The sequence below is a fragment of the Pelobates fuscus genome, chromosome 4 (assembly GCF_036172605.1).
Source record: "Pelobates fuscus isolate aPelFus1 chromosome 4, aPelFus1.pri, whole genome shotgun sequence".
In the NCBI taxonomy this organism is placed as follows: domain Eukaryota; kingdom Metazoa; phylum Chordata; class Amphibia; order Anura; family Pelobatidae; genus Pelobates; species Pelobates fuscus.
Genome location: NC_086320.1, coordinates 39,153,849 through 39,179,844, shown reverse-complemented (window position 1 = coordinate 39,179,844; position 25,996 = coordinate 39,153,849). Strand labels below are relative to the sequence as shown.

The window sequence follows — 25,996 nt, the reverse complement described above, 5'->3', positions numbered from 1 at the left end:
CCATTTGGCTGATCAGGCTGCTAAGTTAGCGGCCAGGGATTTGCAGGAAGTGGATGAAGAAGTGTCCGGACAAGAAGAAGAAGTCCCTATTTTTGCTCTGCAAACTCTTCCTACTGATTTGCGAATTTTACAAGAACAACAAGCTGCAGTCACTCCTGAAGAAATCCAGAAATGGAAAAAGAAAGGAGCTGTCCAAAAGGACAGAATATATTACAACAACTTCAAATTTTGTCTTCCCAGAAATTTATACCCAGCAGTGGTCCAATGGGCACATGGGCCTGCACACCTGTCAAAAGAATTGATGGCCGCCCTCATACAGAAGTATTATGAAGCACCTGGAATCACAACATTGATCAATAGTTTTTGCAAGGCCTGTGTCATTTGTGCAAAATGCAATCCAGGAAGACCAATTAAGGTGCCTGCGAAACACCTGGCAAAGCCCATGTACCCCTTCCAACGAATTCAAATCGACCACATCCAAATGCCCAAGAGTGGGCCCCATGAATATGCACTAGTAATAGTGGACATGTTCTCAGGCTGGCCAGAAGCCTACCCAGTGGCCAATATCACTGCAAAAACAACCGCAAAGCGCCTACTTACAGATATTGTATGTAGATTCGGACTCCCAGAAGTTATTGAGAGTGATCAAGGCCCAGCCTTTACAGCAACTGTGACTAAAGAAATTTGGACCGCTCTAGGGGTGACTCTAGCCTTCCACACCCCTTATCACCCACAAAGTAGTGGTAAAGTGGAGCGCATGAATGGCACCCTAAAAACTAGAATGCTAAAAATGTCACAAGAAACAAAGATGCCCTGGCCAGAAAGCCTACCAATAGCTCTATTTAGTGTTAGGCACACACCTAGAGGGAAGCATTCACTGTCCCCATATGAGGTTCTATTTGGGACAGCACCCAGACTAGGTTGTTATTATCCGCAGCAGTTACAACTCCAATCAGATGTTTTAGTAGACTATGTAACTGAACTTGCAAATGTCCTAAACAAAATACATGCCCAAGTTTTCTCTTCAATTCCAGATCCCGAATTGGATACAGGTTCCCATAACCTACTTCCCGGAGATTGGGTCCTGGTCAAGAAGTTTGTGCGGAAAAATACCCTGGAACCAAGATTTGACGGTCCATTCCAAGTTCTCCTGATTACCGCAACCTCCGTCAAATTGGCCGGTAGGCCAAATTGGATCCACGCTTCCCACTGCAAGAAATCTCCTGCCCCGGAGGAAGCGAATATCGCACAAACATGTATCTCTGGTACATCTTCTCCTTAATTAGCCTTGTGAAGGCCCAGCAAGTAGCTATTACCAAAGACATTAGTGGGTACACCTTCTGGTATAATTCATCATGCACCCAGGTGGCTACTTATACCTTTGACTACTGTGATATTGTAGAATGCCCATTTCCCACACCACAAATCCAGAGCATCTATAGAGATATCCCTCATTCGAAAGACCCATATGTTTGTGTAGTTGACAAACAATGGGGGCACAATTGTGATCACTGGGGGGCGGCGGGATGGAATGCCGGGCCTGCCTGGGGTTACAAACCAAAAAGTGCCGTAGCTAAAGTAGATGATCATGGTAGATCGCTCCTCCAGAGAATGACTTTGAGAAAGCCTGGGGGGAGTACACCAATGAAATTAATCCTTAACATTGAACATCCAAGTCCAACAGATGCAGACCAGTATGTGATGGGAATGTATTGGAAAAAGGGTTCCTACCAAAAGTTAGGGCATTTCTACCTTAAAGATATGTGCAACTCTTCTGAGTGGCAAGGGGCCACCCATATGGTCCCTAACCCATTAAAACCTCATATCCAGACCTTTCAAGACATGATGGCCATTGCTAACCCCACTTTTGAAGATACCATGGCCGCTGAAACAGGTTTTAATGATGTAAATTTATGGTTAGAATGGATGAAATATAACGCTAATAAGCATAATAGAACTGCATGTTACGTGTGTGGAGGCGCCCGGCCTCACCTGGGTACCGTACCTTTAATCCTACCCGTAGATATAGAAGAATGTATTTTAAGCCTTTTTGCCTATCACTATAATTTTAACAGGTCCATATGTATTGCATGGACAAAGGAGTATCCTCTCCTAGCCAACGATGTCAAACCCCCTGACGGTATTACCGTATATAAAGGTAATTACACTTGCTATGCCATGTACGATGGTATTGGTAAATTTGTGGGTAACTTTTCCAAAGGCTATTGTGCTACATACAGAACTGTCCCTGTACGTCTGCTGCAACATCACACTAGGTCACTAGGGGACATTTATTGGTTGTGTGGGGATTTACAGCTAAGATCCAGAATGGACACAGAATGGTGGGGAGAGTGTACTTTGACTAAGGCCATTATGCCTATACATATTATTTCTGACACACACCTCAACACCCATGAGTTCAGCCACACTAAGGTTAAACGTGACGCCCCAGTGAAAGGAAGTTTTGATCCTCATGTATATATTGATGCCATCGGAGTGCCCAGGGGGGTGCCCAATGAGTTTAAAGCTAGGGATGAAGTTGCTGCAGGATTTGAATCAATTTTTACCATAGTTACCGCAAACAAGAATCTAAATTGGATAAATTACATTTATTATAATCAACAGCGTTTTGTCAATTACACCAGAGACGCCCTCCAAGGGTTGGCCGAACAGTTGCAGGCCACATCCCAAATGACTTTCCAGAATAGAATGGCCCTAGATATGATCTTAGCCGAAAAAGGAGGGGTTTGTAAGATTTTGCCCGACACTATGACATGTTGTACCTACATCCCAGAAAACACAGGCCCTAATGGTAAAGTCACACTAGCTATAGAAAAATTAAATGACCTGTCTGAAGAGTTAAAAAGGAATTCTGGGATAAAAGATCCCTGGGAAAGATGGTTTGGTTGGATGACAGGATGGCAAAAGGCTTTAATGCAGATTGGTATGGCTATACTAATTTTTCTTTTTATTTTTGCTCTTCTCTTTTGTTGTGTCCTCCCATGTCTGAGAAAATCCCTCATGAAGACTGTTGACCAAGCGGCACCCACTTTGACCCATCTCGAAGTCGATGACCAAGAATTCCAAGACATCAACTCACCCTGTCTGCCGCTGCAAACATTCCCTTTTGTTGATAAAGTGCAGGAATTCTAGGAAGGGACTAGATTAGGGACAGCATCTGTCAGTGAATGGTAAAGGCCCCATGTGGAGAAGTGGTGGGTTAGCCGCCATGGGATACCCTTGGGTGTGAAGCGTTCGAGAGCCATACTGACGGATGGTTAGCCTATTAGGGTCAGATCTAGGGACAGCCTTGCACTTTGCATTAACATCTAGCTAGCGGCCACGGGGTTTCTGTGCCTTTGGGTTAACACGTCTTCTGATACTAACATAATAAAGTTTTATCTCTTAGAATCTAACATTTCATAGGGGGGACTGATGTGGAATTATTAAAAATCCTTATTGTACTTGTATTGAATTACTGTACTAACTCCATTTTAACTTTATACTGTGACTTCATCCTCCATTTTGTCCTCCTAACCTGACTTCTTCAATCCTCCATTTTGTCCTCATGACTTAACTTGTTCATTTTAAACCTACATTACGTGACTGAACTTCTCAACCCAATTAATACAGTAGACAAAGACCGTGTTTCCTTCAAGGACAAGTACCAGGAGGTGCTGGCTACTCCTTAAGACTTGCTGGCTACTCCTTAAGAGCTTATAAGATAGTACAGTTTGAAGGCCACAGAACACAGTAGTAATGAAATGTTCTATTCATAAGAGACCTTGCACCTGGACATAAAGCCTGATATCATTGACCGTGTAAAATGACGCTTAGGACCCCCTTGTCCCCCACCCGTGTCCAGAATAATCCCACCTCTGATGGGTGGGCACGGGACTAACCTCTTAATTTTACTAACCAATAGGTAAGACACTAACTCCGTCACTTAACAATTAATCCAATTGATGATGTTTATTTGCTGATATTCTAATAATCAATGATGACGCAAAATGCCTCTTAAAAGGGCCTGCGCGCCCGCTTTTTCTTCACTTGCCAATAAACTTTCTCGAAGTTATTTTAACCTGAACCTCGTGTGTCAGACTTAATTACTTCAGCGTATATACGCAATTTAATTTTATTGATTTGGACAGGAACAGATAGACTCTGAACATTTTGGTTTACTTTCAAAAAGTACCATAACAACCCCATGCGATTATAATGATACTGGATAGTGTGCCTTGGCTATGTAAATTCAAGTCGATAGCCAGAGATCTGGATATGAACTAGATATAGAGCTAAGAAAGTTGCTGGCAAAACACAGGATTGAGAAAGACCCACTAATGTACTGAACGTTCACAGAATGGCAGGGGGAGGAATAGGGATAGATTAATGGAAATGAGAAGAGAAATAGTAAAAGCCGAAATTGCTAAATAAGCTATCCGTGGATAGCCTCCCCGTGCCTTCGAGGGCACCTAAATCCAACCCCACTAGTGAGAAATACCGAGAGAATGGAGTGTAACTGTAGAAACTGATAGTTAGCTAAGTATGATAAGTCGCATAATAATTCCCTTGAAGGAATTATCCACAGATCATTATTTGGAGTGCAACTTTAGAACTCTTGAATCTCTAGTTATCAAGCCCTCTTTCATTTAATCATTCCATTTATTTTAGGTTTTTTTCACTATATTTAGTTAGAGTGTGACACTCTGAGTGATTGCCAAGTTGTTCGGCAATTTTTAACAACATATATATATATTTTCAATAAACTCTTTTTTAATCTTTTGATTATTATTCCTGATTGGTACCTCTAGCCCCCATTGGTATTATAATTCATGATACCTTCTATACGTTCCCAATACCCCAATATTGGTATACTACCCATTCTTCTCTCTTCTTTATTCCACTAAGGGTTACCCCCTTCCGTTCCAGTATACCAGAGGGAGCTGTACCCAATTTGTTTTTTCGTTAATCACGTAAAGTGTTGCAAAAGACTCTAAATGCCCTGATTTAAATTTTCTACACCTGACACAACATTGCAGGTACAAGCTAGAATTTATGGTGAGCTTTCATTCCATCAATAACTTCAGCCGATCATTTGAACAAAGAGAGATCAAGGTTCCGGGGCTTTTATTACACCTTATTTGGATTTTAACGTTCAGTAAACTGAAAATACCTGAATTATAATCTGCAAAGTTCAAAGATCCGTTTGGGACTAAGAATATTAAAGGTAAATCAGAGAATAAAGCATTTTAGGAATTGGCATGTAGCACATTAAGGCAAACATTCTTCACACGTTTCTTTTACCTGTTTATGGGGATGAGATGCACACTTTAGTGACAGCACTGATAATGACATTGCAGAGTGCACTGGCAGGCAGAGAGTTAAAATTTTATGGCAAACAATGTTTGTTTGAAAGCAGAGGTCAGCAACTTGGCAGACCCACGGTCATTCATCAAGGAAATAATAAAGACAGCTAATGTGCGGCCTCATTAAAGAAGCGGAAAGAGGTAAAACCCCTTTGAAAGCCTGGGCTCTCCTACTGCAGCAATTTATTTCCTGGCATATATTAAACCGCAATATTGTAATAATGACAATGAGGAGTTAGTGCACAGGAAAACAGAGTTATGATGCAGTAAAATTCCTTTCCAGGACTTACATCACTAAATCTCTCTCAATGATGGTTGGAAACTCTGGGCAAACTTATTCTTCCCTTTGTCTTTTTGGCTTAAAGAGACGCTACAAGCACCAAAACAACTTTAACTTAATGAAGCCGTTTTGGTGAATAGATCATGGCCCTGCAGCTTTACTGCTCAATTCACTGCCGTTTAGGAGTTAAATATTATTTTTTTATACAGTCATACCTCCCTGCAAGTGACTTGTACAGCTGTGATAAACACTTCCTGTAAAGAGAGATCTAATGTTTAAACATCCTTTATTGTACATTCTATTTAATTTAGAATTTCTTCTCTCTTACTCTGTTAATAGCCTTCTAAACCCCCAGGAGCCTCCTGTTAAAGTTTAATTTACAGAGCTGGAGATAAATCCTTCTAAAGCAAGTTAACATCTGATTGAAAATTAAATCATGTTTTTCATGCAGGCTCTGTGAGTCACAGCCAGCGGAAGTGTGGCTAGGGATGAATGTACAGAAAGAAAAGTGGTTTAACTCCTAAAAGAATTGAGCAGTGGGACTTCGGGGGCATGATCTATACACCAAAACGGCTTCATTATGATAAAGTTGTTTTGGTGACTATAGTATCCCTTTAAGAAAAACATGATAAAAGTCCATTACCATTAACTTTAAAAGAGAAAGATGTAAATATGGTATGTCTATTTAGTTATATTATTGTTGTCTGGGTGTTAATCCGATGCACATAAAATTCACCCAAGGAGATAAGCCTATTCCTGGTATTCTAAATAGAACATTGGTTCAGCCAATAAGCTTTTGGAAGCTAAGCCTGTCATAAAATAAAATAAAAATATTAATATTATGATACAGTTTTTAGAAATTAAAGAAAATCAGGAGAATTGCTGCCTTTGACGTTTTAACATTTCATCATTTTATTTTAAAGGAACCTGAACAACTTTAGCTTAATGAAGCAGTTTTCTCAATCCCCTGCCATTTAGGAGTTAAATCCCTTTGTTTATGAACCCTAGTCACACCTCCCTGCATGTGACTTGCACAGCCTTCCATAAACACTTCCTGTAAAGAGAGCCCTATTTAGGCTTCCTTTATTGCAAGTTCTGTTTAATTAAGATTTTCTTATCCCCTGCTATGTTAATAGCTTGATAGACCCTGCAAGAGCCTCCTGTATGTGATCAAAGTTCCATTTAGAGATTGAGATACAATTATTTAAGGTAAATTACATCTGTTTGAAAGTGAAACCAGTTTTTTTTCATGGAGGCTCTGTCAATCATAGCCAGGGGAGGTGTGGCTAGGGCTGCATAAACAGAAACAAAGTGATTTAACTCCTAAATGACAGTGAATTGAGCAGTGAAATTGCAGGGGAATGATCTATACACTAAAACTGATACCGGAGAAACTGACGGAAGCGAAGCACAGAGAGATGGACACAGGTTTCTTCAGGAAGGAAGAGATTCTTTATTGGATCACCGATCGGGACTCAGAGGGACTAGCGTCACCAAAATACCACAAGTTCTGAGCCCCGGACAATAGTGCAGGCTCCTTATATAGGCACATAACTCCTCCCATATTAAGCTCCACCCGCACATTCTCTTGACCAATCAACACAAATAAGAATTAACTTCCTGTTTGACCGCATGGCTTGTCCAGCACAATGGAGGAGGGGGAATACTACATCCTGTATTCTTGCACATGCTCCGTACACTACTGATCGTATCTTGCCTCGTGCAACCAACTGATCGATACGTCAGCATATGCACGTACACATGCCACGTGGTAATCTCGGCCTACTAAATTTATTTTTACCGAGATTCCACCACATTCCCCCCTTTGATGCCTCTTGATATTTCACAATTACTTGAGGCATCACTTAACCTTGGTTTGCATACACCGCAAGTTACCTTGAACCAGACCAGACTTATCTTATGATGTGAATCTTTTAACACTCATCTTCCTGCATTGGTTCTCCCTGATCTAGAGCCTTATACTTATAAATCGCCATTATCTGTGCAGCAGCCTTCCTCTCTGCTATATTTTCTATCAGGCTTTGCACAGACCTAACTACTAAGGGTATAAGACACGGCAGGAGTAGACACAACATTAAAATCAGTAGGACTCCACCTACCACTGCCTTAAGCCCTCCAAACCACTCATACCAGCTACCAAACCAACTACTTGGATTATACCCTTTCCATACCTGAGTAGGCACATGCGCTAGTTTAACCATATGGCTAGTAAGCTCAGCTATTGCTTGCCCTTCGTCATCTATTTGAAGACAGCAATTACTCAGGTTAAACTTCCCACATACACCTCCCTCTACTGCCAAAAGGTAATCCAAGGCTAATCTATTTTGGTAGACTGCTGTCCTCATCCTGGTGTTATGCTTCGCTAGAAGATTGAGCGCTTGTGATGTTTCGTTAGTAATAATCTCAACCACCGCCTGTAATCTTATAATACGGTTGAGCATATAAATAGGGGTTCTATAACCAAAGGTACCATCCTCTGCCCACGTGGCTGGCCCATAATAATCTATGATACGCTGGGGAGGCCATTCATCATCTTCCCAGGCGCCTATCTCTATGGGTCCCCTTTTCTTCCTATGATTCACATCATACACTTTAACACCTAAAGTCTCACCTGTTTCAATCGGTAACAAGAAGAAGGATGGTTTGAGCATACCCAACACACATGCCCCTTCCCAGTCCTGTGGCAACTCCGAATAGGCTTTCTTACCACAGATCCAGTACAAATTTGCTGGGGCTCTCCAGGTAGATGTGATGGATAAATCAAACCACACATCCTTTAAATTGGCGTATCTAGCAAACGGGTTAGATGGTTCTGAGACATTTGAAGCCGACCACCAAGTTGTATTCTTTGTATCATCATCATAAGCTTTTTGCCCTAGACAAGTTAATTCTCCTACAGAAGTATTATACATTATTCCTTTCCTTGCTATGCAAACATAACCTATGATGGAGGTCTTTAATCTCCACTCAGATTTACCTCTAACACTCATATGATAATCGGCTTGTGTAGATATTAGTTGGTCAACTGCCTCAGAACCGGACATTACCTCCTTTGCTTCCCAAGGCCATTGGTCTCCCATGTTAGTACCTCCACACACATAGCAGTTGGTAACATTAAGACTACCGGCAATACTTTCGGCTAAATCAATAAACAGGTTTTTAGCATTATGGGGGATCTTATTATCTATACTCATCTCTTCATAAAAGGAATGGTATACTTGATGAGTTTGGGAGGATACCGTATCAGTCTCTATCCCTATAAACAATACTGTCCCAGGATCTAAACCTGTCCCGTATATCTGAAACCCAAATAAATTGCCATATTTGTCTAAGAACTTATCGGGGTTATTTATAAGTATATGGATGGGATTACATTCCATAGACTTACAATATGGGCTAGTCGGCAACTTAGTCACTATCATGTCTTTGTCTACTGTCTGTCCCCAAGTCGCCCACCCCACACAAGACCAATATGGGCAAAAGTTATAGTCTTTATTTGGGCATCTAGGACTTACATATTTATTTTTACTACTGGGACAAATATTTTTATCATTAGACCCATACGTCCTCTCCCATCTAAGATCCCCACATACATTCCACGGCTTTCTACCACTCGATATCGCTTTAAACGCATCAAATAGCAGAACACCCGAAGAATGTACGGATTCTAACACCGTCTTATTAATTAGGGTCCCCTGAGGATCTCCATTCCTGAGAGTCAACCAAATTGTACGGGGTTGATACTCCGGACTGAAGCACTTAGGTTCTCCTACTCCTAAATGGCACACACTATAGTCTATATTTAGGTATCTACATCTCGATACATCTCCTTTACACTCGTATTGTGAATGCCAAATTAGGGTTTGGGAAATATGGTTACCTGTTCTCGTAGTCTTAATGCATACCTCACAGCTAGGAGTGTCGGTACCTCTACCTTCCTGAATATAAAAACACACATAAATAAACACTATCAAAAACACATCTTTCGCGTCATCCTCAGTCTTCGTCCGTGCGAAGGCACCTCAGCTTCCAGGATGTAAGGGCTGCAGGGAATGGAGTTCTGCTCGTCTTCACAGGAGTCCCTTCGAGACTTTCCCTGGCTTATAAACTATACGTCGGTGGGCGGACAGGCTTTATTATGGCCTTCTTACTCACGCACCAAATCCCAAAAATAATAAAATTTGTAATCCACAATAGTTCCTCGTTACTCCGACTGAGTAGTGCGTTTTAACCGGATCTTGCAGGGATTCTCTGGATCTGCTGTAACTTGCCAAGAATCGACTGCTGCTGGTTTAACCCTGGAGTGATGTATCCACGGAGTCACTTCGGCTACTTTTATCGCTGTAGGGGTAGACAAAAGAACAACATAAGGACCTCTCCACTTGGGCCCTAACGGTACATTATTCCACTCTTTAATCCACACTTGGTGTCCTGGATGATAACTATGAACAGGGGGATAAATATTCACAGGTAATCTATCTTGTACCCATTTCTGTACCTCCTCCATAGTCTTACCCAACTCTACAACCTGCTGCCGGGTAATTCCTTCTCCCAACTGACTCAAATCCCCCCTTAAGTTACCAAGTACGGGAGGTGGTCGCCCATACATGATTTCAAAAGGAGAGAGGCCCATCCTTCTGGTAGGGGTACTGCGGATTCGCAATAAAGCTATGGGTAAGAGAACGTTCCACTTAAGTTGGGTTTCCTGACACATTTTAGCCAACTGGTTCTTAATAGTTCTATTCATTCTCTCTACCTTACCAGAACTCTGGGGTCTATATGCTGTATGAAGCCTCCACTTTATACCAAGCATATGAGTCAGTTGTTGTAGGCACTGATGAACAAAAGCTGGACCATTGTCCGATCCTATAGAACAGGGTAGTCCATATCGGGGTATTATTTCTCGTAGCAGGAATCTCACAACTTCTCCTGCTTTCTCTGTACGAGTAGGACATGCTTCTACCCAGCCTGAATAGGTGCACACAATTACCAGCAGGTAACGATGTCCACCCGATTTAGGCATCACTGTAAAGTCAATTTGTAAATCGGACATGGGGAGTCCCCCCATAAACTGGACTCCTGGTGGCTTTACTGGTCCTTGTCTTGCATTATTTTTAGCACACGTTACACATCTTCGTACAATGGCCTGAGTCAAGTTGGACAATCTTGGTATGTAGAAATGTTTTCTGAGAGATTCTTCTGTGCTGTCTCTCCCAGAATGTGTCCCGTTGTGATAATTTTGGACAATTTCTACCGCTAGTGATGCTGGTATGACTATTCTTCCATCTTCTAGCTGATACCACTTGTTCTCCAAATACTTTCCTGGTTCAGTCTTTAACCACTCCTCTTCTTGAGCTGTATAAACTGGAGTCCATTGGGACAGTGGAGTTGGTATAAGAGCAGCTATATGCCCCACATACTCCTGTCTTCCTGATTCAGCAGCACGCTTGGCTGCACTATCTGCCATCCGATTTCCTTTGGTTACATCAGCATCTCCTCTCAGATGCGCTCGACAATGTATGATACCGACTTCTTTCGGTTCCCACACTGCTTCCAATAGTTGTAGGATTTCAGCTGCGTACTTGATTTCTTTGCCTTCTGAATTCAGTAGTCCTCTTTCTTTATACAAAGCTCCGTGGGCATGAGTGGTTAAAAACGCATATTTGGAGTCCGTGTAGATGTTCACTCTTAAACCTTCAGCCAATTGTAACGCTCGTGTCAGTGCTATCAATTCTGCCTTTTGTGCTGATGTTCCTTTCGCCAGTGGCCGAGCTTCTATCACCTTGTCTATTGTTGTCACTGCATATCCTGCATAGCGGATCCCTTCTTTCACATAACTACTGCCGTCGGTATAATATTGAACATCGGGGTTCTGGATGGGAAAATCACGAAGATCTGGTCTACTTGAGAATACTTCATCCATTACTTCCAAACAATCATGTTGACTTTCAGTAGGTTGTGGCAAAAGGGTAGCTGGATTTAAGGTGTTTACAGTCTCTAAATGCACTCTGGGGTTTTCACACAACATTGCTTGATACTTGGTCATACGGCTGTTACTAAACCAATGATTTCCTTTGTAATCCAACAACGTCTGTACTGCATGTGGGACTCGTACATAAAGTTCTTGACCCAGAGTGAGTTTATCGGCTTCAGCTACTAGCAGGGCGGCTGCAGCTACGGCTCTTAGACAAGGTGGAAGTCCGCTGGCCACTGCATCCAATTGCTTAGACATGTAGGCAACAGGTCTTTGCCATGATCCCAAGTACTGTGTCAATACTCCCACAGCCATTCTTCTTTGCTCGTGTACATATAAGTAGAATGGTCGTGTGTGATCAGGTAGACCTAATGCTGGGGCACTCATCAAAGCCTTCTTCACATCTTCAAATGCCGTTTGCTGTTCTTGGGTCCATAAGAAGGGGTCGTGCTCTGTACCTTTGATAGCTGCGTACAGAGGTTTTGCCAGTATCGCGTAGCTGGGAATCCATATCCTACAGAAGCCTGCTGCCCCCAAGAATTCTCGCACTTGTCTTCTATTCTTGGGTATCGGTATTTGGCACACAGCTTCTTTTCTCTCTGGACCCATAATTCTTTGACCTTCAGAGATATGGAATCCCAGATATTTGACAGTTGGCAAACACAACTGAGCCTTCTTTCTAGACACCTTGTATCCTGCCTTCCATAGAATGTGTAGTAGATCGTGCGTTGCTTGCTGACAGATTTCTTTTGTAACTGCTGCTATCAACAAGTCATCTACATATTGTAACAATACACACTCTCCTGGGATGGACTCGAAATCCAGTAGATCTTGACTTAGGGCTGAACCAAATAGGGTAGGTGAATTTTTAAACCCTTGGGGCAGTCTTGTCCAAGTAATTTGGCCCGTTACAGCGTTCTCCCATTGGAAAGCGAAAATACATTGACTTTCTGCGGCAATTCGGAGGCAAAAGAAGGCATCTTTGAGGTCTAAGACTGTAAAGTAAGTAGCCCCGCCCGGAATTAAAGCAAGCAGGTTATATGGATTGGGTACAACTGGATGTATACTAACAACCGCATCATTGACTGCTCTCAAGTCCTGCACAGGTCGATACTCATCTGTACCGGGCTTTTGAACAGGCAGCAATGGGGTGTTCCAGGGGGAAGTACAGAATTTTAGGATACCATACCGTATGAACTTATCCAGATAAGATTGGATGTTCTTCTTAGCCTTCTGCGGAATGTGGTATTGTCTTAGGCTCACTGGATAAACCCCAAGTTTTAGTTCAATTTTAATAGGTGGAATATTGCGGGCCAGTCCTGGTGGGTTGTTCTCTGCCCAAACTCCTGGTATGTTGAATAATGACTCATCACTCCTAGGGTTTTGGCTAGTCAACGCTGTATAAAGTCGCCACTCTTCTTCCTTTGGTACGGATAATGTCATAATACCTGAAGGTCCATTAAACTTTAAGGATGTTGTTCCATTTGGTAGGAACGTAATCTGCGCTTGTAATTTTGATAGCATATCACGTCCCAACAATTGAACTGGACATTCAGGCATATAAAGGAATTGATGTTTTACTACGTGGCCTCCCAATGTACAGAGTCGACTTTTAAGAACCGGTTTTTCAGCACTTCTTCCAGTTGCTCCTATTACAGTAATAGTCCTTCCAGATGGAGGAGCAACTAGATTAGTCACCACTGAATGTTCAGCACCAGTGTCGATCATGAACGCACTCCTTTTTCCCCCTATTGATACATCGACCATAGGCTCCGCTCGACCAAGGGGGATGGAGCCCGGTCGGTATCAATAGTCCTCCATGACCGTGTCAGCCAATCCTACAAAGTCCCTACCTTCTCTATCGCGGGACCTTTGCGCTGCTGGAATATACCTGTCTTCCCTAACACTTCCTCTGTTCCCATTATTCCCTCTATTACCATTACTCCCTCCGGGGCCTCCTCTACCTCTCGCTCTGCCTCTAAAGTTTCCGTAGCCTGCCCTGGGTAGGTCTCTCTCGTACTGCTCTCTTTGCGGACATTCGTTCCTCCAATGCCCTTCTTCCTTGCAATACGCGCATTGATTCCTACTCAAAGGCTCCCTATTCCATCTACTATCGCCTCTATCTGGGCCCCGTCTATCTACGCCTGCGATCGCTACCGCTAGCATATCAGCCTTTCTACGCATCTTGCGCTCTTCCTCTTTCTTACTTTCTGTTTCCCTATTCATATAAACCTTATTCGCTACCTCCATTAGTTGGGTGATTGACATACCTGCAAACCCTTCTAACTTTTGTAGCTTGCGCTTAATATCTCCGTAAGCTTGGCTGACAAAGGCGGAGTTCACCATTCGGGAATTGTCTGCGTCTTCCGGATTAAAGGGGGTATACAAGCGGTATGCCTCCAATAATCGGTCATAAAAGACACTGGGCGCTTCATCGCTTTTCTGAATCACCTCAACTGTCTTCGACATGTTAATGGCTTTCTTTCCTCCGGCTTTCATGCCAGCAATTATAGCGTCTCTATAGGCTCTGAGTTGAACCATATCAGCACCATTTACATTCCAATCGGGATCGGTGTTGGGATAATGTGTTGCGGCCCATGCTGATGGATTGGCTTGGTTTAAAGTACGGGCTTTATCCTCTAGTGCTTTAATGGCCGCTTGATTAATTCTTGTCCTTTCCTCATTGTTGAATAAAGTCATTAATAACTGCTGGCAATCAGCCCATGTCGGGTTATGTGTCTGTACTATTGAGGTGAACAGATCAGTCATAGCTTGTGGTTTCTCAGTATACGAGGAATTGTGGGTCTTCCAATTTAAGAGATCGGTTGTCTTGAATGGGACATATACAAAGACTGGGTCAGCATGTGCCATTTGGCCTGCGGCATCGATATAGGCTGGCCCAGGATTCAGACGAAGAGGCATCTGATAGTGTTTTAATTGTTGGGCACCGGTCAACTGTCGGGTCTGTATGGGGCTACGTGGAGGGGCTTCAGTCATAGGTTCCAGTCGGGGAGAAATAGGGTATGGGGATATGGGAGCTTGGTTTTGGGAAAAGGTTGTAAATAAAACACTTCGAGCCGAGCTAGATGAAGCTTGACCGGAAGTCTGAAGTGGCGCCAAATCAGGATATTCGTTTTTAATGGGGGTTGGTTCTGATTCCGGAAGGGGAGATTTAGTACGAGAGGGGGTGGATTCTGTACTGGAGGAGGAAGCGGAAGTGGATGGGGGTAATGAGGGGAGGGTTGCAGGACTTCCTGCATTTGCATCACTTCCTCTTAACGGAAAGTAAGGGGGCGGCAAAGGGATCTCGGACTCAGGGGGCGTGTCCAAAATGGGCCTAACACCAGTCCTAGTGGACGAACAAGTCCTAGCTACCATGAGGCGACACTGCTCCTCGTGGCATGTCTGGAGCCATTTTGGCGAGTCATTTACGGCCTGTCTCCAACAATCAATATAAGGAAACTGGCCGTAAAGTTCAGGCCTACCTGATACAGCCACGTGTAAGCGCTGTACCAGAGTTGGATCCAAACTGCCACGTGGCGGCCATGCCGCAACCAGAGTAGGCCACTCCCTAGTACACAAAGTGACCAAACGTACAGGAGACATTTTAACCCCAAAATCACATGTCTTGAATCCCTTTTTAAAATTCTTCACCATACAACCTAAGGGATCCGGAATCGTTGACTGCGACGCACCCATACTTAACAATGGAACGTCGTCGACAATGAATACTATACACGCGTACTATTCAACAGTCACACCCGTTTCCTCTGGCAACAGCACCACGTGGTACAGTTACCAAGTGAAACGTATACAATAACACAATAAACACTCAGGGAATTCCCGTACACACACAGCTGTTACACCAGTCACTAGATAATCAATATTATGCCCTTTGGCGAAACTATACAGTCACCCACGCTATAATTCTCTATATATGAATTACCCGTCTATAACACACCCCAGTAACATCGTCTTTTACAAACAGCAGTTACAGTACGGTTAGCACAGGTCAAAGCACAAGTTAAGGTCACAATACAATTATTAGTGGTTATGGTGTTAAACATGCAATGAACGACAATGATTAGTACTTATATACAGTGTCAGTAAATATACAGGGTTATGGTACCGTGCACTATAATACAGCAACACACTATTAACACTCTCGCTAGACGGCTGAGCTCGCGCTATCTAACAAGATATACACTTTACTAAACAATCTTTATCTCATTTACAATTCCCAACTAAACTATTGGCCAGTACCTTGAATGGACTACCTAAAACTATATACACCCGTTTTGGTTAGCCACACTGCCCAATCACCACATATAGCGAGCTAGAGAACCGAATTTACACAGGCGCCTCTTAGTCGCACTATCAAAAGTCTAGTGGGTTCCAAATTTACACGCCTTCCCACTTAGCCCAGATAGGTTGAGAGCTAGCGAACCGAATTTACACAGGCGCCGCTTAGTCTCCCGGTCCCTCCGACCTAGCGAACGTAATATACACCCTAGAACGCTAGTCTAGACAAGACACCGGTGTCCGGCTAGGGCTATTTACACCAGGACCCCGCCTGACTAACAAAATCAAACGGTCTGACTAAAGAGCGTTCGATCGAGCGGTGCGCCTTCGCTCCTTCCCTCCGACAGAGGGGGCAGATACACAGATTCAAACCCCTTTGGGCCTACCGCACAATCGGTATACCCCTAGTGGGTTCTGCCGTCTAAAACAGCAGTTGTCTTACCTCCTCGTTCCTGAACCTGAGTTCACACTCATCGACGGGGACACCCCAGCACTTCTCACGTAGAGGCCGATGATCTCCTGGACAACAGACCAGTGGCGCCGAGACGAAGGGAGGTCCACGCAGAAGTTCAGGGGTGCAGCCGTAGAGAACGTGGGCAAAGATAGACCGTCTCACGCCTCTGCCTCTCAGCTACCGTTGAACGATGAGCTTCCCGGCCAATGCACCAAATGATACCGGAGAAACTGACGGAAGCGAAGCACAGAGAGATGGACACAGGTTTCTTCAGGAAGGAAGAGATTCTTTATTGGATCACCGATCGGGACCCAGAGGGACTAGCGTCACCAAAATACCACAAGTTCTGAGCCCCGGACAATAGTGCAGGCTCCTTATATAGGCACATAACTCCTCCCATATTAAGCTCCACCCGCACATTCTCTTGACCAATCAACACAAATAAGAATTAACTTCCTGTTTGACCGCATGGCTTGTCCAGCACAATGGAGGAGGGGGAATACTACATCCTGTATTCTTGCACATGCTCCGTACACTACTGATCGTATCTTGCCTCGTGCAACCAACTGATCGATACGTCAGCATATGCACGTACACATGCCACGTGGTAATCTCGGCCTACTAAATTTATTTTTACAGAGATTCCACCACAAAACTGCTTTATTTAGGTGACTATAGTGTTCCTTTATTATAATTGCCCCTAAAACTAAATAAACGATCTACACAAATCAAGTCTTCTTGTCCCAGCTCTTTTGACACTAATTTACTGACACGTTGATAATCGATAAAATGGCGGTTGCTAACGTTGGCATTTACCAGCCGTTTCCATACTACACAATGTAACTATAAATATAGATTTCCCTGGCACCAGATCGAATAATATATGGTTGTTATTTTAACTTTCCTGTGGAATATTGCATGGCCAGAATTCTACATATGGGAAGGTCTGGGACAAACATGAACCTGAGGGGGAGAGAGTTAAAGTTTCCCACAAAATTATTTCACATGAGGATATATATAGGCTGAAGGCAAGATCCTAAAAACTGCACTATATCCTATAGAAAGAGAATCCACCTAGGATACAGAGCTTTAACTTAAAGGGACACCCCAGACCTCTAAAGTACTTGAGCTTGCTGAACTGCTTTATGTGTGAAGAGTGTGTCCTATTGCAGATTGCATTAGAAACTGTCAGTTTTATAAATTAACCTTGTTATACTCCCTTGGTCAGTCCTGTTACTTCCTGGTTTGTTTACCCCCGAAAGAGTTGCATTCAAGAGGCAGCAATTTCCCAGAGCTGTTTTTTTTTTCTGTGGCGTTGTTTGTTTCTGTTTCTTTTTGTCACAGCTAAGGCGGAGTTCCTGGCTAGCGCAAGTAATTCACGAGACAAGGCTTTGGGGAGCTGATGGCGAAAGGCAGGCTGTGCGAACTCTGGAAATGCAGGTATAATTCAAGTCAAAATTTGTTGCAATATGAATGAGATTCGCAGGTCTTGGAGCTAGTTAGCAGTAACGTGGCCATGCAAGGCTCAACAAATATAATGTAGTGCAATACAGACGCGTTTGGGGAACTTCATATGAAGCGGAGGTATGTGGTACCTCAAAAGACGATGGTAAGGGTGAGAGGAGAAAAGTGATAGAGGGAAGATAGAGACAGGGAAAGAGAAATAAATATATATAAAAAAGGGAAGGTGTGTTTCCACGACATCCCATAAAACGAGGACACGCCAAGGGTGCTAAAATTGCTGTTACGCTATTAATGGGAGGCCCGTATATGGGCAGTATAGGTGTGCTATGTATGTGAGAGTTGCTGTAGCGTGCTATGTGTCTATATAGTTGATCTGTTGGTGGTAAGTACGGTACATTGTTCCCAATACCTGGTAGAGGTGTAGCCCTACAACACAAGGTTGTACTCCGTGTCAAATGAAGAACCGGTTAACGCTCGCCAAGTGCATGAAGGGTAGGAAGTAAAATGGAGTTTTTAGCAGGGATGGAGTGTAGATCAAGTAGAAGAGTTATGGTTGGCTGGGGAAGAAATTGGCTGTGTGGCTCATCCTTCACTGTGGGACTTGCCCCGCTCCTCCCACACTCCCCTGCAAATGCTGCATCACCCCGCGCCAGGTATCCAAACCACGGTCACCACAGCTTTGTGTTGTAAACTGTGTTTCATTTTTTAATACTAAACAACAGTTCCTAGCATCTCATCCTCCCTGGCTGTTTGGCCCAATGAGGAAGCATTAGCCTGAGCAGCAATGGCTATCAGACCATCACAAGTACCATAGCTGGTATGAATTGGTATGGCTTGAAGGAAGAGTGCAATATCTGCCTTAGTCATACCTCCAGCAAAGCCTGGGCTGTAGGCCTCACTCAGTATTTAACAGCTCAAAAATGGTTTGAATGGAGGGACATCACCCATTTGAAAACCCTGAATGGAGGGACATTGCCAGAGTTCTTCAGACACTACAAACAATCCAATGAGATTAAAAGGGTATAGAGCCTACAATAACCTTTTAATGGAATTAGAGAAAAATGATTACCGGATAAACCCTATAATCAGTGGGTGGAGCGCTGAATAATAGACAAGCAGATATTAGCTTACCCCTCTGTATAAACGAAATGAGGAAAAGGTGATTGCGCAAGTTGAGTATAGCTCCACAGATTTTGTAGAACCTAATATTCCCTTATTTTTAGTCCCAATTAGCTTTTAGACTTTTATCTGTGAGTTTTTCCAAGCTTCTCAATTTAATATTTTATGTTTAAGCATACTACCCTTTGTTGGTGTTCTATATTTACAGAACCTAGGGATGTTCTACAAAATCTGTGGAGCTATACTCAACTTGCGCAATCACCTTTTCCTCATGTTGTTTATTTGTATATGTAAGTGTATTTAAGTGACTGTACACTTAGGTGTCTTTGCTGCATGCTGCACTATCAGCACATTTGTTAGTTTGCGCCACCCCTTTTAATTTGTTTACCCCTCTGTATGGCAATATAAATCTCGATGTGAAGTGATACATAAAAGAGAAAAAAACATAAAACAAATCTAGTGCAGATGGTATTTGCAATATACTACATGCAAAATAAATAAAGGTAGACACACTCACAATCTTCAGAGCCTGAGGATAAGGCTCTATAATGACGCAGCTGTGCTGTTATAGGTAGCACCCCACCTTCTTGGATAAACCGGAATCTCACTACACATCGAGATTTATATAACCAAACAGAGGGGTAAGCTAATATCTGCCTGTCTATTATTCAGCGCTCATCCCCAGATTATAGGGTTTATCCTGTTAATCATTTTTTTCGATGTATTTATGGTGAGGGAAGAAAGGTATCCCCTCACGGGTGTTTAAGAACAGCTATTCACATGTTGATTTTGAAGCTCTGCTTACTGTTCACAATGAGCTCACTTGTGAGTTACTTTTAATGGAATTCATTTATAGTTGTGCGTATATTTCTCACACTTAACACAACTGGTGTTGGCTCCCATGAACGGACTTTAAAACTAAAAAAGTATAATAACTAAATCATAACCAACATATCATTCACACTAAATCTGTGTAAATACAGTCTGTAGATCTTAATCTACAAGAGGAACTATCATAAACAAGTGCTTCAGATGGAGCTCAAGATAATGTATGACTGGTTATCCCCAAATATGATAATTACTGTTTATATGAGCTCACCATTATGTCTGCAAGAATATGCAGTCTCCCTGTTGTAGCGTGTTGTTTTCTGCCATTAAAAGAACAGAGAATGAAGCTACGATTTTAGATTCAGATTTTATTAAATGTGCAATCTGCTGAAATCATCTCTGAACATATGTATCTATACCACCAATCACCTGAGGACAGCTGGGAACAGTGAAACTGCTATGTAATGGAAAAAAAAAGACAGATTTGCATTTTGGATGGAATACTTGTTTTTAAAACTTACATTTGGTCTTCATACCGTGCTACACAGGCCAACAATAGAGATTGCAACAGCTGAATATCACACAATCATTCTAGCTGTGTAGACAGGGCTGGTGCGTCGCCTAGAGCGCACCGGCCTGGGGGGCGCAAGTTCTGAGTGACTCGGCAGGAGGGAAGCGCACAGCACTTCCTCCTGCCAGTCACTCTGTGTAGCATGGCCGGGCGGCGCAGACCGCAGTACAGGAGCTTCCTGTACCTGGCTGGGCTGAAAGGAAGTGCTCACTGAGAGAGCACTTTCTTTCCATCCGTCCGGGTACACGAAGCTCCTGTACCGCGGTCCGCGCTGCCCGGCCACGCTACACAGATGTAGGAGGCACAACAGGGAAGGGGTGGGAGATGGCACTAATTGACACTGGAGGGGAGGGAGAAAAGTAGAGACTACTAAGGGACACTGGGGGGGGAGGGAAAGGAGGAGAGACCACTAAAGAACACTGGAGGGGGGAAGGGAGACCACAAAGGGACACTGGGGGGAGGGGAGGAGAGGAGGAGAGACCACTAAGGCACACTGGGAGGGGGGGGGCAGACCACTAAATTACACTGGGTGGAGGAGAGACCACTAAGGGACACTGGGGGGGAGGAGATACCACTAAGGGACACTGGAGGGCGGGGGGAGAGGAGGAGAGACCACTAAGGGACACTGGGGGGGGGGGAGAAAGAGACTACTAAGGGACATTATGGGGGGAGGAGAGTCCACTAAGGGACATTGGGGGGAGGAGACACCGCTAAGGGAAAAAGGGGGTCGGGGGGAGAGACCACTAAGGAAAAGATGGGGGGAGACCACTACGGGAAAGATAAGGGGGGGAGGAGAGGCCACTAAGGGACACTAGGGGGGAGGGAGAGGAGGAGAAACCACTAAGGTATACTGGGGGGGGGAGACCACTAAGGGACACTGGTGGGGAGGGAGAGGAAGAGAGACCACTAAGGGACACTGGGGGGGATGTGAGACCACTAAGGGACACTGGTGGAGAGAGAGAGGAAGTGAGACCACTAGGGACACGGGGGTGGGGTGGGAGTAGAGACCACTAAGGGACACGAAGGGGGGAGAAGAGACCACTAAGGGAAAGAAGGGGGAGGGGAAGAACTCTGAGGGACGAGGGGAGGGAGACCACTAAGAGAAGGGGGGGCAGGATGAGAACTAAAGGACAGGGGGGCAGGGGAGAGCATTACGGGACAGGAGGGCAGTGAAGAGTACTAAGGGACAGGGGAGCAGGGAAGAGGTCTAAGGGGCAGGGGAGATCACTAAGGGACAGGAGGGCAGTGAAGAGCACTAAGGGACAGGTGGGGAGGGGAGATCACCAAGGGATTAGAGAGCACTAAGGCATAGGAGAGGATGAGAGAGCACTAAGGGGCCGGAGGGGAATGGAGAGCACTAAGGGACAACACTAAGGGACAGGAGGGGAGGGGAGAACACTAAGGGACAGGAGGGGAGAGTTCTAAGGTACAGGATAAGAGACCTTTAAGGGACAGTGGGAGAAGTGGAGTTGAGACCACTAAGGGACAGGGGAAGTGGATGAGATCATTAGTCCTTGGAATTAAGTTTTTTTTTAGCTTTCATATTGAACATCAACCTGGCAAACCAAGATGGGGGCTAAAAATTTTAATCTGAAAAGAGAAGGCGTAATGGCGAATTGTGTCGGTTGCCATGTGAATGATTTGAGCACCTTTTAATTTTGCATGCTATTTGATTATGGTTTACTTGCCTTCTCTGCCAACCATCCCAAGTGCCGGACTTCTTGGCTTCCAGATATCCCAGTTTTCCCCAGCTGTTCTTTGACATCCGATATCGACTTGGCAACTAGATCATGGACTAGCGAATGTATTGCATTGAACCAGGCCTGAGTTGTAGCTGGGTCTTTACTTCTCAGGATCACTGTATGCTTGGCATCAGGTGAATGCAGCTCAAGATGTCTAAAAAAACACACAAAAAAAAAACTAGTAGTAAGAGAGATACGAACCAAAACTCAAACTCTCTTCTCTATTCTAATAACATTAACATACGGTAGGTCTTTTATTCACTGAATAGATTAATCTAATATAATAATACAAATAACAGTAGCTATAATTTTTTTTAAAAATCATTGATACTGCCTTTTATAAATTAGACAAGCTCGCTTCTTGATGTAGGTTTTATGGAGGAATGGGCAACATTGTTGGATACATTTTCATTTGGAATGATGCAGTTAATTATAAAAAGAAGATGGAGAAATCAGTTCTTGAATACTTTGTTTTGCAAGTGAATGCAAAAGCAAATACCATTGTGTCAGGATTACTAGTTGATCCAGCACGTAGAACTGTATCACACCTAGGACTAAAAGGTAAAATTTTACCGGGCCTTAGAATGGCTGAACTTAAAGGACCACTATAGTGCCAGGAAAACAAACTCGTTCTACTGGCACTATAGTGTTAATAGGTCCCCCCCCCCACCCTCTGGGTCCCACTTGCGCCGGGCTGAAGGGGGAGGAATGGGTTAAACGCTTACCTTTCTCCAGCGCCGGGCTCCCTCGGAGCTGGGGAATCTCCTCTTTCTTTTGACGTCACAGGCTGAATGCGCATGCGTGGTAAGAGCCGCGCACGCATTCATTCAGTCAGTCAGTCCAAAGGAAAGCATTTCTCAATGCTTTCCTATGGACGCTGACGTCTTCTCACTGTGAAAATCACAGTGAGAAGCGTGGAAGCGCCTCTAGCGGCTGTCAATGAAATAGCCACTAGAGGCCTGGATTAACCCTGATGTAAACATGTTTACAGCAGGCAAGGTTAACCCTAGATGGACCTGGCACCCAGACCACTTCATTAAGCTGAAGTGGTCTGGGTGCCTATAGTGGTTCTTTAACGTACCAGAGAATAGTTAGAATACTTGCCGAGGTCGGGGACACAGAATGAGACACAACGATGAGGGAAAGCCAAAAGTCAAGGATACCAGAATACAGGGAAGTCAAAACGAAGCCAAAGTCAATAACCAGAAATAAACGCTCAGGAAGACACCCTCGGACAACCACTAAGGGAAACCACGACAGGGCAATGAGGAGAAGTAGAAATCTGTTTAAATAAGCCTTTTACAAATTTGATTGGCCGAAATCGGCTTTTGACCCCAGAGCGTGCGCGCGCGCCTCTTGCGTGACGTCACGTGCACGTCGACATCATCTTGTTGCAGGAGTCAGGTACACTGTCGCATGGCTGCTGAGCGCAGATAACAGCAAGGTGAGGATGAATATGTTATACATTGAAGGGCCTTGTAATATTAAAATGTGCTACATTTCCACAAGAAATATCCATGCATTTTTCTTGCAAAAGTCATGGACCGACGAGCAAAACCGTCTCCATGGAGTTCTCATGGTAAAAGCATGTAAAACAGAATTTACAAGATTTTTGCAATCAGTTCTAAATCGGGTCCAAATAATGTATTTGCATTTCCCATAAAACAGACAATTACATAATTAATCTGAAGTCAGTTTTATAGTGCACACTGGAATATTTTTTCCATACGCAGCCGGTGTTGGTTATCTTTAACCCTTTTCAGTTGAGTTTCTGTTGACCTCTGGTTCTCATGGTACTCAGCCAGCCAACTGAGTGGCTTAGCATTATAAGTACCTGAGGCAAGCCTCTTGTTGAATATTACAAAAACAGTTGGAGTGCCAAAGTTAATATTCCTAGGTCTATGTCAGGGATAAAAATAGTTCAAGGTCTGGATATCGACCAACAAAGAGAGGCTGATTCTAGTTCAGCCTATGAGAAAAAAATATTATATTCCCTATTGATTAATTGCAAGGCAACATGTAAAAGAGTAGCAGTATTCTGTTTTTCATCTTAAAAGACATGTGGCAAAGTTACAGATTATTTCTAAGTATGGAAAGTTAAATGCAGGGCGTCTAAGGACAGTCACCTAGCAACGACAAACAAAAGGATCTTCTCTCTCAGCTCCCAAGGAAGAGGCCAGGCAGAAACATATTTTCCTTCTAGTGAAACCAATATTGTCATAAATTAATTCCACGTGATAGCACATCACGTTTTGTTTTTTTACTTTCTTACAGATTTTAGGATTTATTTTTATGTTTTATTTGGCATTATTTTTATTCAGTAAAATTTTTGTTAAGATAAACATATATATATATATATATATATATATACATATATATTGCATAGAAAACTAAAAAGAGGTAAGGTATAAAAGGGTTGTTAAACCTTTAATCCAGTGGTTTCCAAACCAGTCCTCAAGGCACGCCTATCAGTCCAGGATTTAAGGATTACCCAATTTTGTCTAAGGTGTTTAAAAAAAAAAAAAAAAAAAAAAAAAAAAAAACCTTGACACAACTGGGTAATCCCTAAATCAAGGGCTGGTAGGCGTGGCTGGAGGACTGTCTGGAAACCACTGCTTTAATCATCGAGCACAGTGGTGGGGGGGAACCTACAAAACAAAGACTGCTAAACTTCCTAGCGCTATAGTGTTCCTTTAAGGAAATATGGCGAAGACACACTAGCCATGATGGACTATCATTTTCCAACCTACATTACATTACTATGTAACAATGTGCAATTGTAGAAAATGTTAAACTTTTTGCTGTGAATGGAATTTCATTTTATTCCTGTTATATTATATGGTATTACATGGGAAACTTGGGAAAATGTCTTTGCTATTCCATTCTCTAAACATCTTACCATGTCGATCAGTAAAGATCTGATTGGCCATGGCGGAGTAGTGTGCCATTCAAATTGAATATACCTATCCTAGGGATTGTACTGTGAATTCATTCTATTATCAACTGATCATTTACCTATTCATTCACTAATCCTGTGATATCAGGAAGCTGATGAGAATAGGGTACAATATCAAACGTTATGAAAAAATTACATTTTGGCCGATCAAGACCTCCTCATAGAGATGTATTGAATCAATGTATCTCTCTGAGGAAAATTCAGCGTCTCCATGCAGAGCGTGGGGACGCTGAACGGCAGGGCTGCTTACTGTGCAATCATGAGCCAGGAAGCCCCTCCAGTGGCCATCTAAGGAGTGACTACTTAGACGTGTCCCTAGGGACAATGTAAACACTGCCTTTTCTCAGAAAAGGCAGTGTTTACTTGAAAATGCCTGAAGGGAGCTATTACACTCACCAGAACAACTACACTAAGCTTTGTTCTGGTGACTATATTGTCCCTTTAAAGCAAGAAGTGCAAAATTATACAGCTAAAGTCTAAAGACAGGCTTATGTGGATCCCCTATTTTGATGAGCAGAACATTATTTTTTCCATAAAACATATTTTTTTTAAATTGAATTTACTGTTATGCAAGCCTTTTCAACAGTACGTCCCCAAATCACAAAGATTACAGCAGACACATGATAATGAATGCGTTCATTTTCCCTTAATTATCCTAACAGACTGTCAAATACATTGTGAAGAAGGATAGATCCGAGACTTGTTTTCATGGGTACTTCAGCAGACACAAACATACTCTCATTTCAAGCTTTCTCAAACTTTTGCCAAAAATGCCTTTTCTCAGCCAACTCCTTTGACACAATCGCAGTACAGACAAAAGCCTATTTAACAAGAGCACAGTAACGTTAAATACTTTCTGATGGACACACCATCCCTCACCCACAAACTCTTCTTCAGTAGATACAATTACGGATAGACC

General features: G+C 43.2%; 1 protein-coding gene across 1 annotated transcript in view; it reads right to left on the bottom strand.

Annotated features, from left to right (window-relative positions):
• Nucleotides 1-25,996, bottom strand: part of SNTB1 (syntrophin beta 1) — a 201,110-nt gene that overhangs the window by 80,015 nt on the left and 95,099 nt on the right. The window contains exon 3 of the mRNA XM_063451102.1: nt 22,068-22,275. Within this exon, the coding sequence (XP_063307172.1) occupies nt 22,068-22,275 (208 nt within the window). The remainder of the gene's footprint in view (nt 1-22,067; nt 22,276-25,996) is intronic.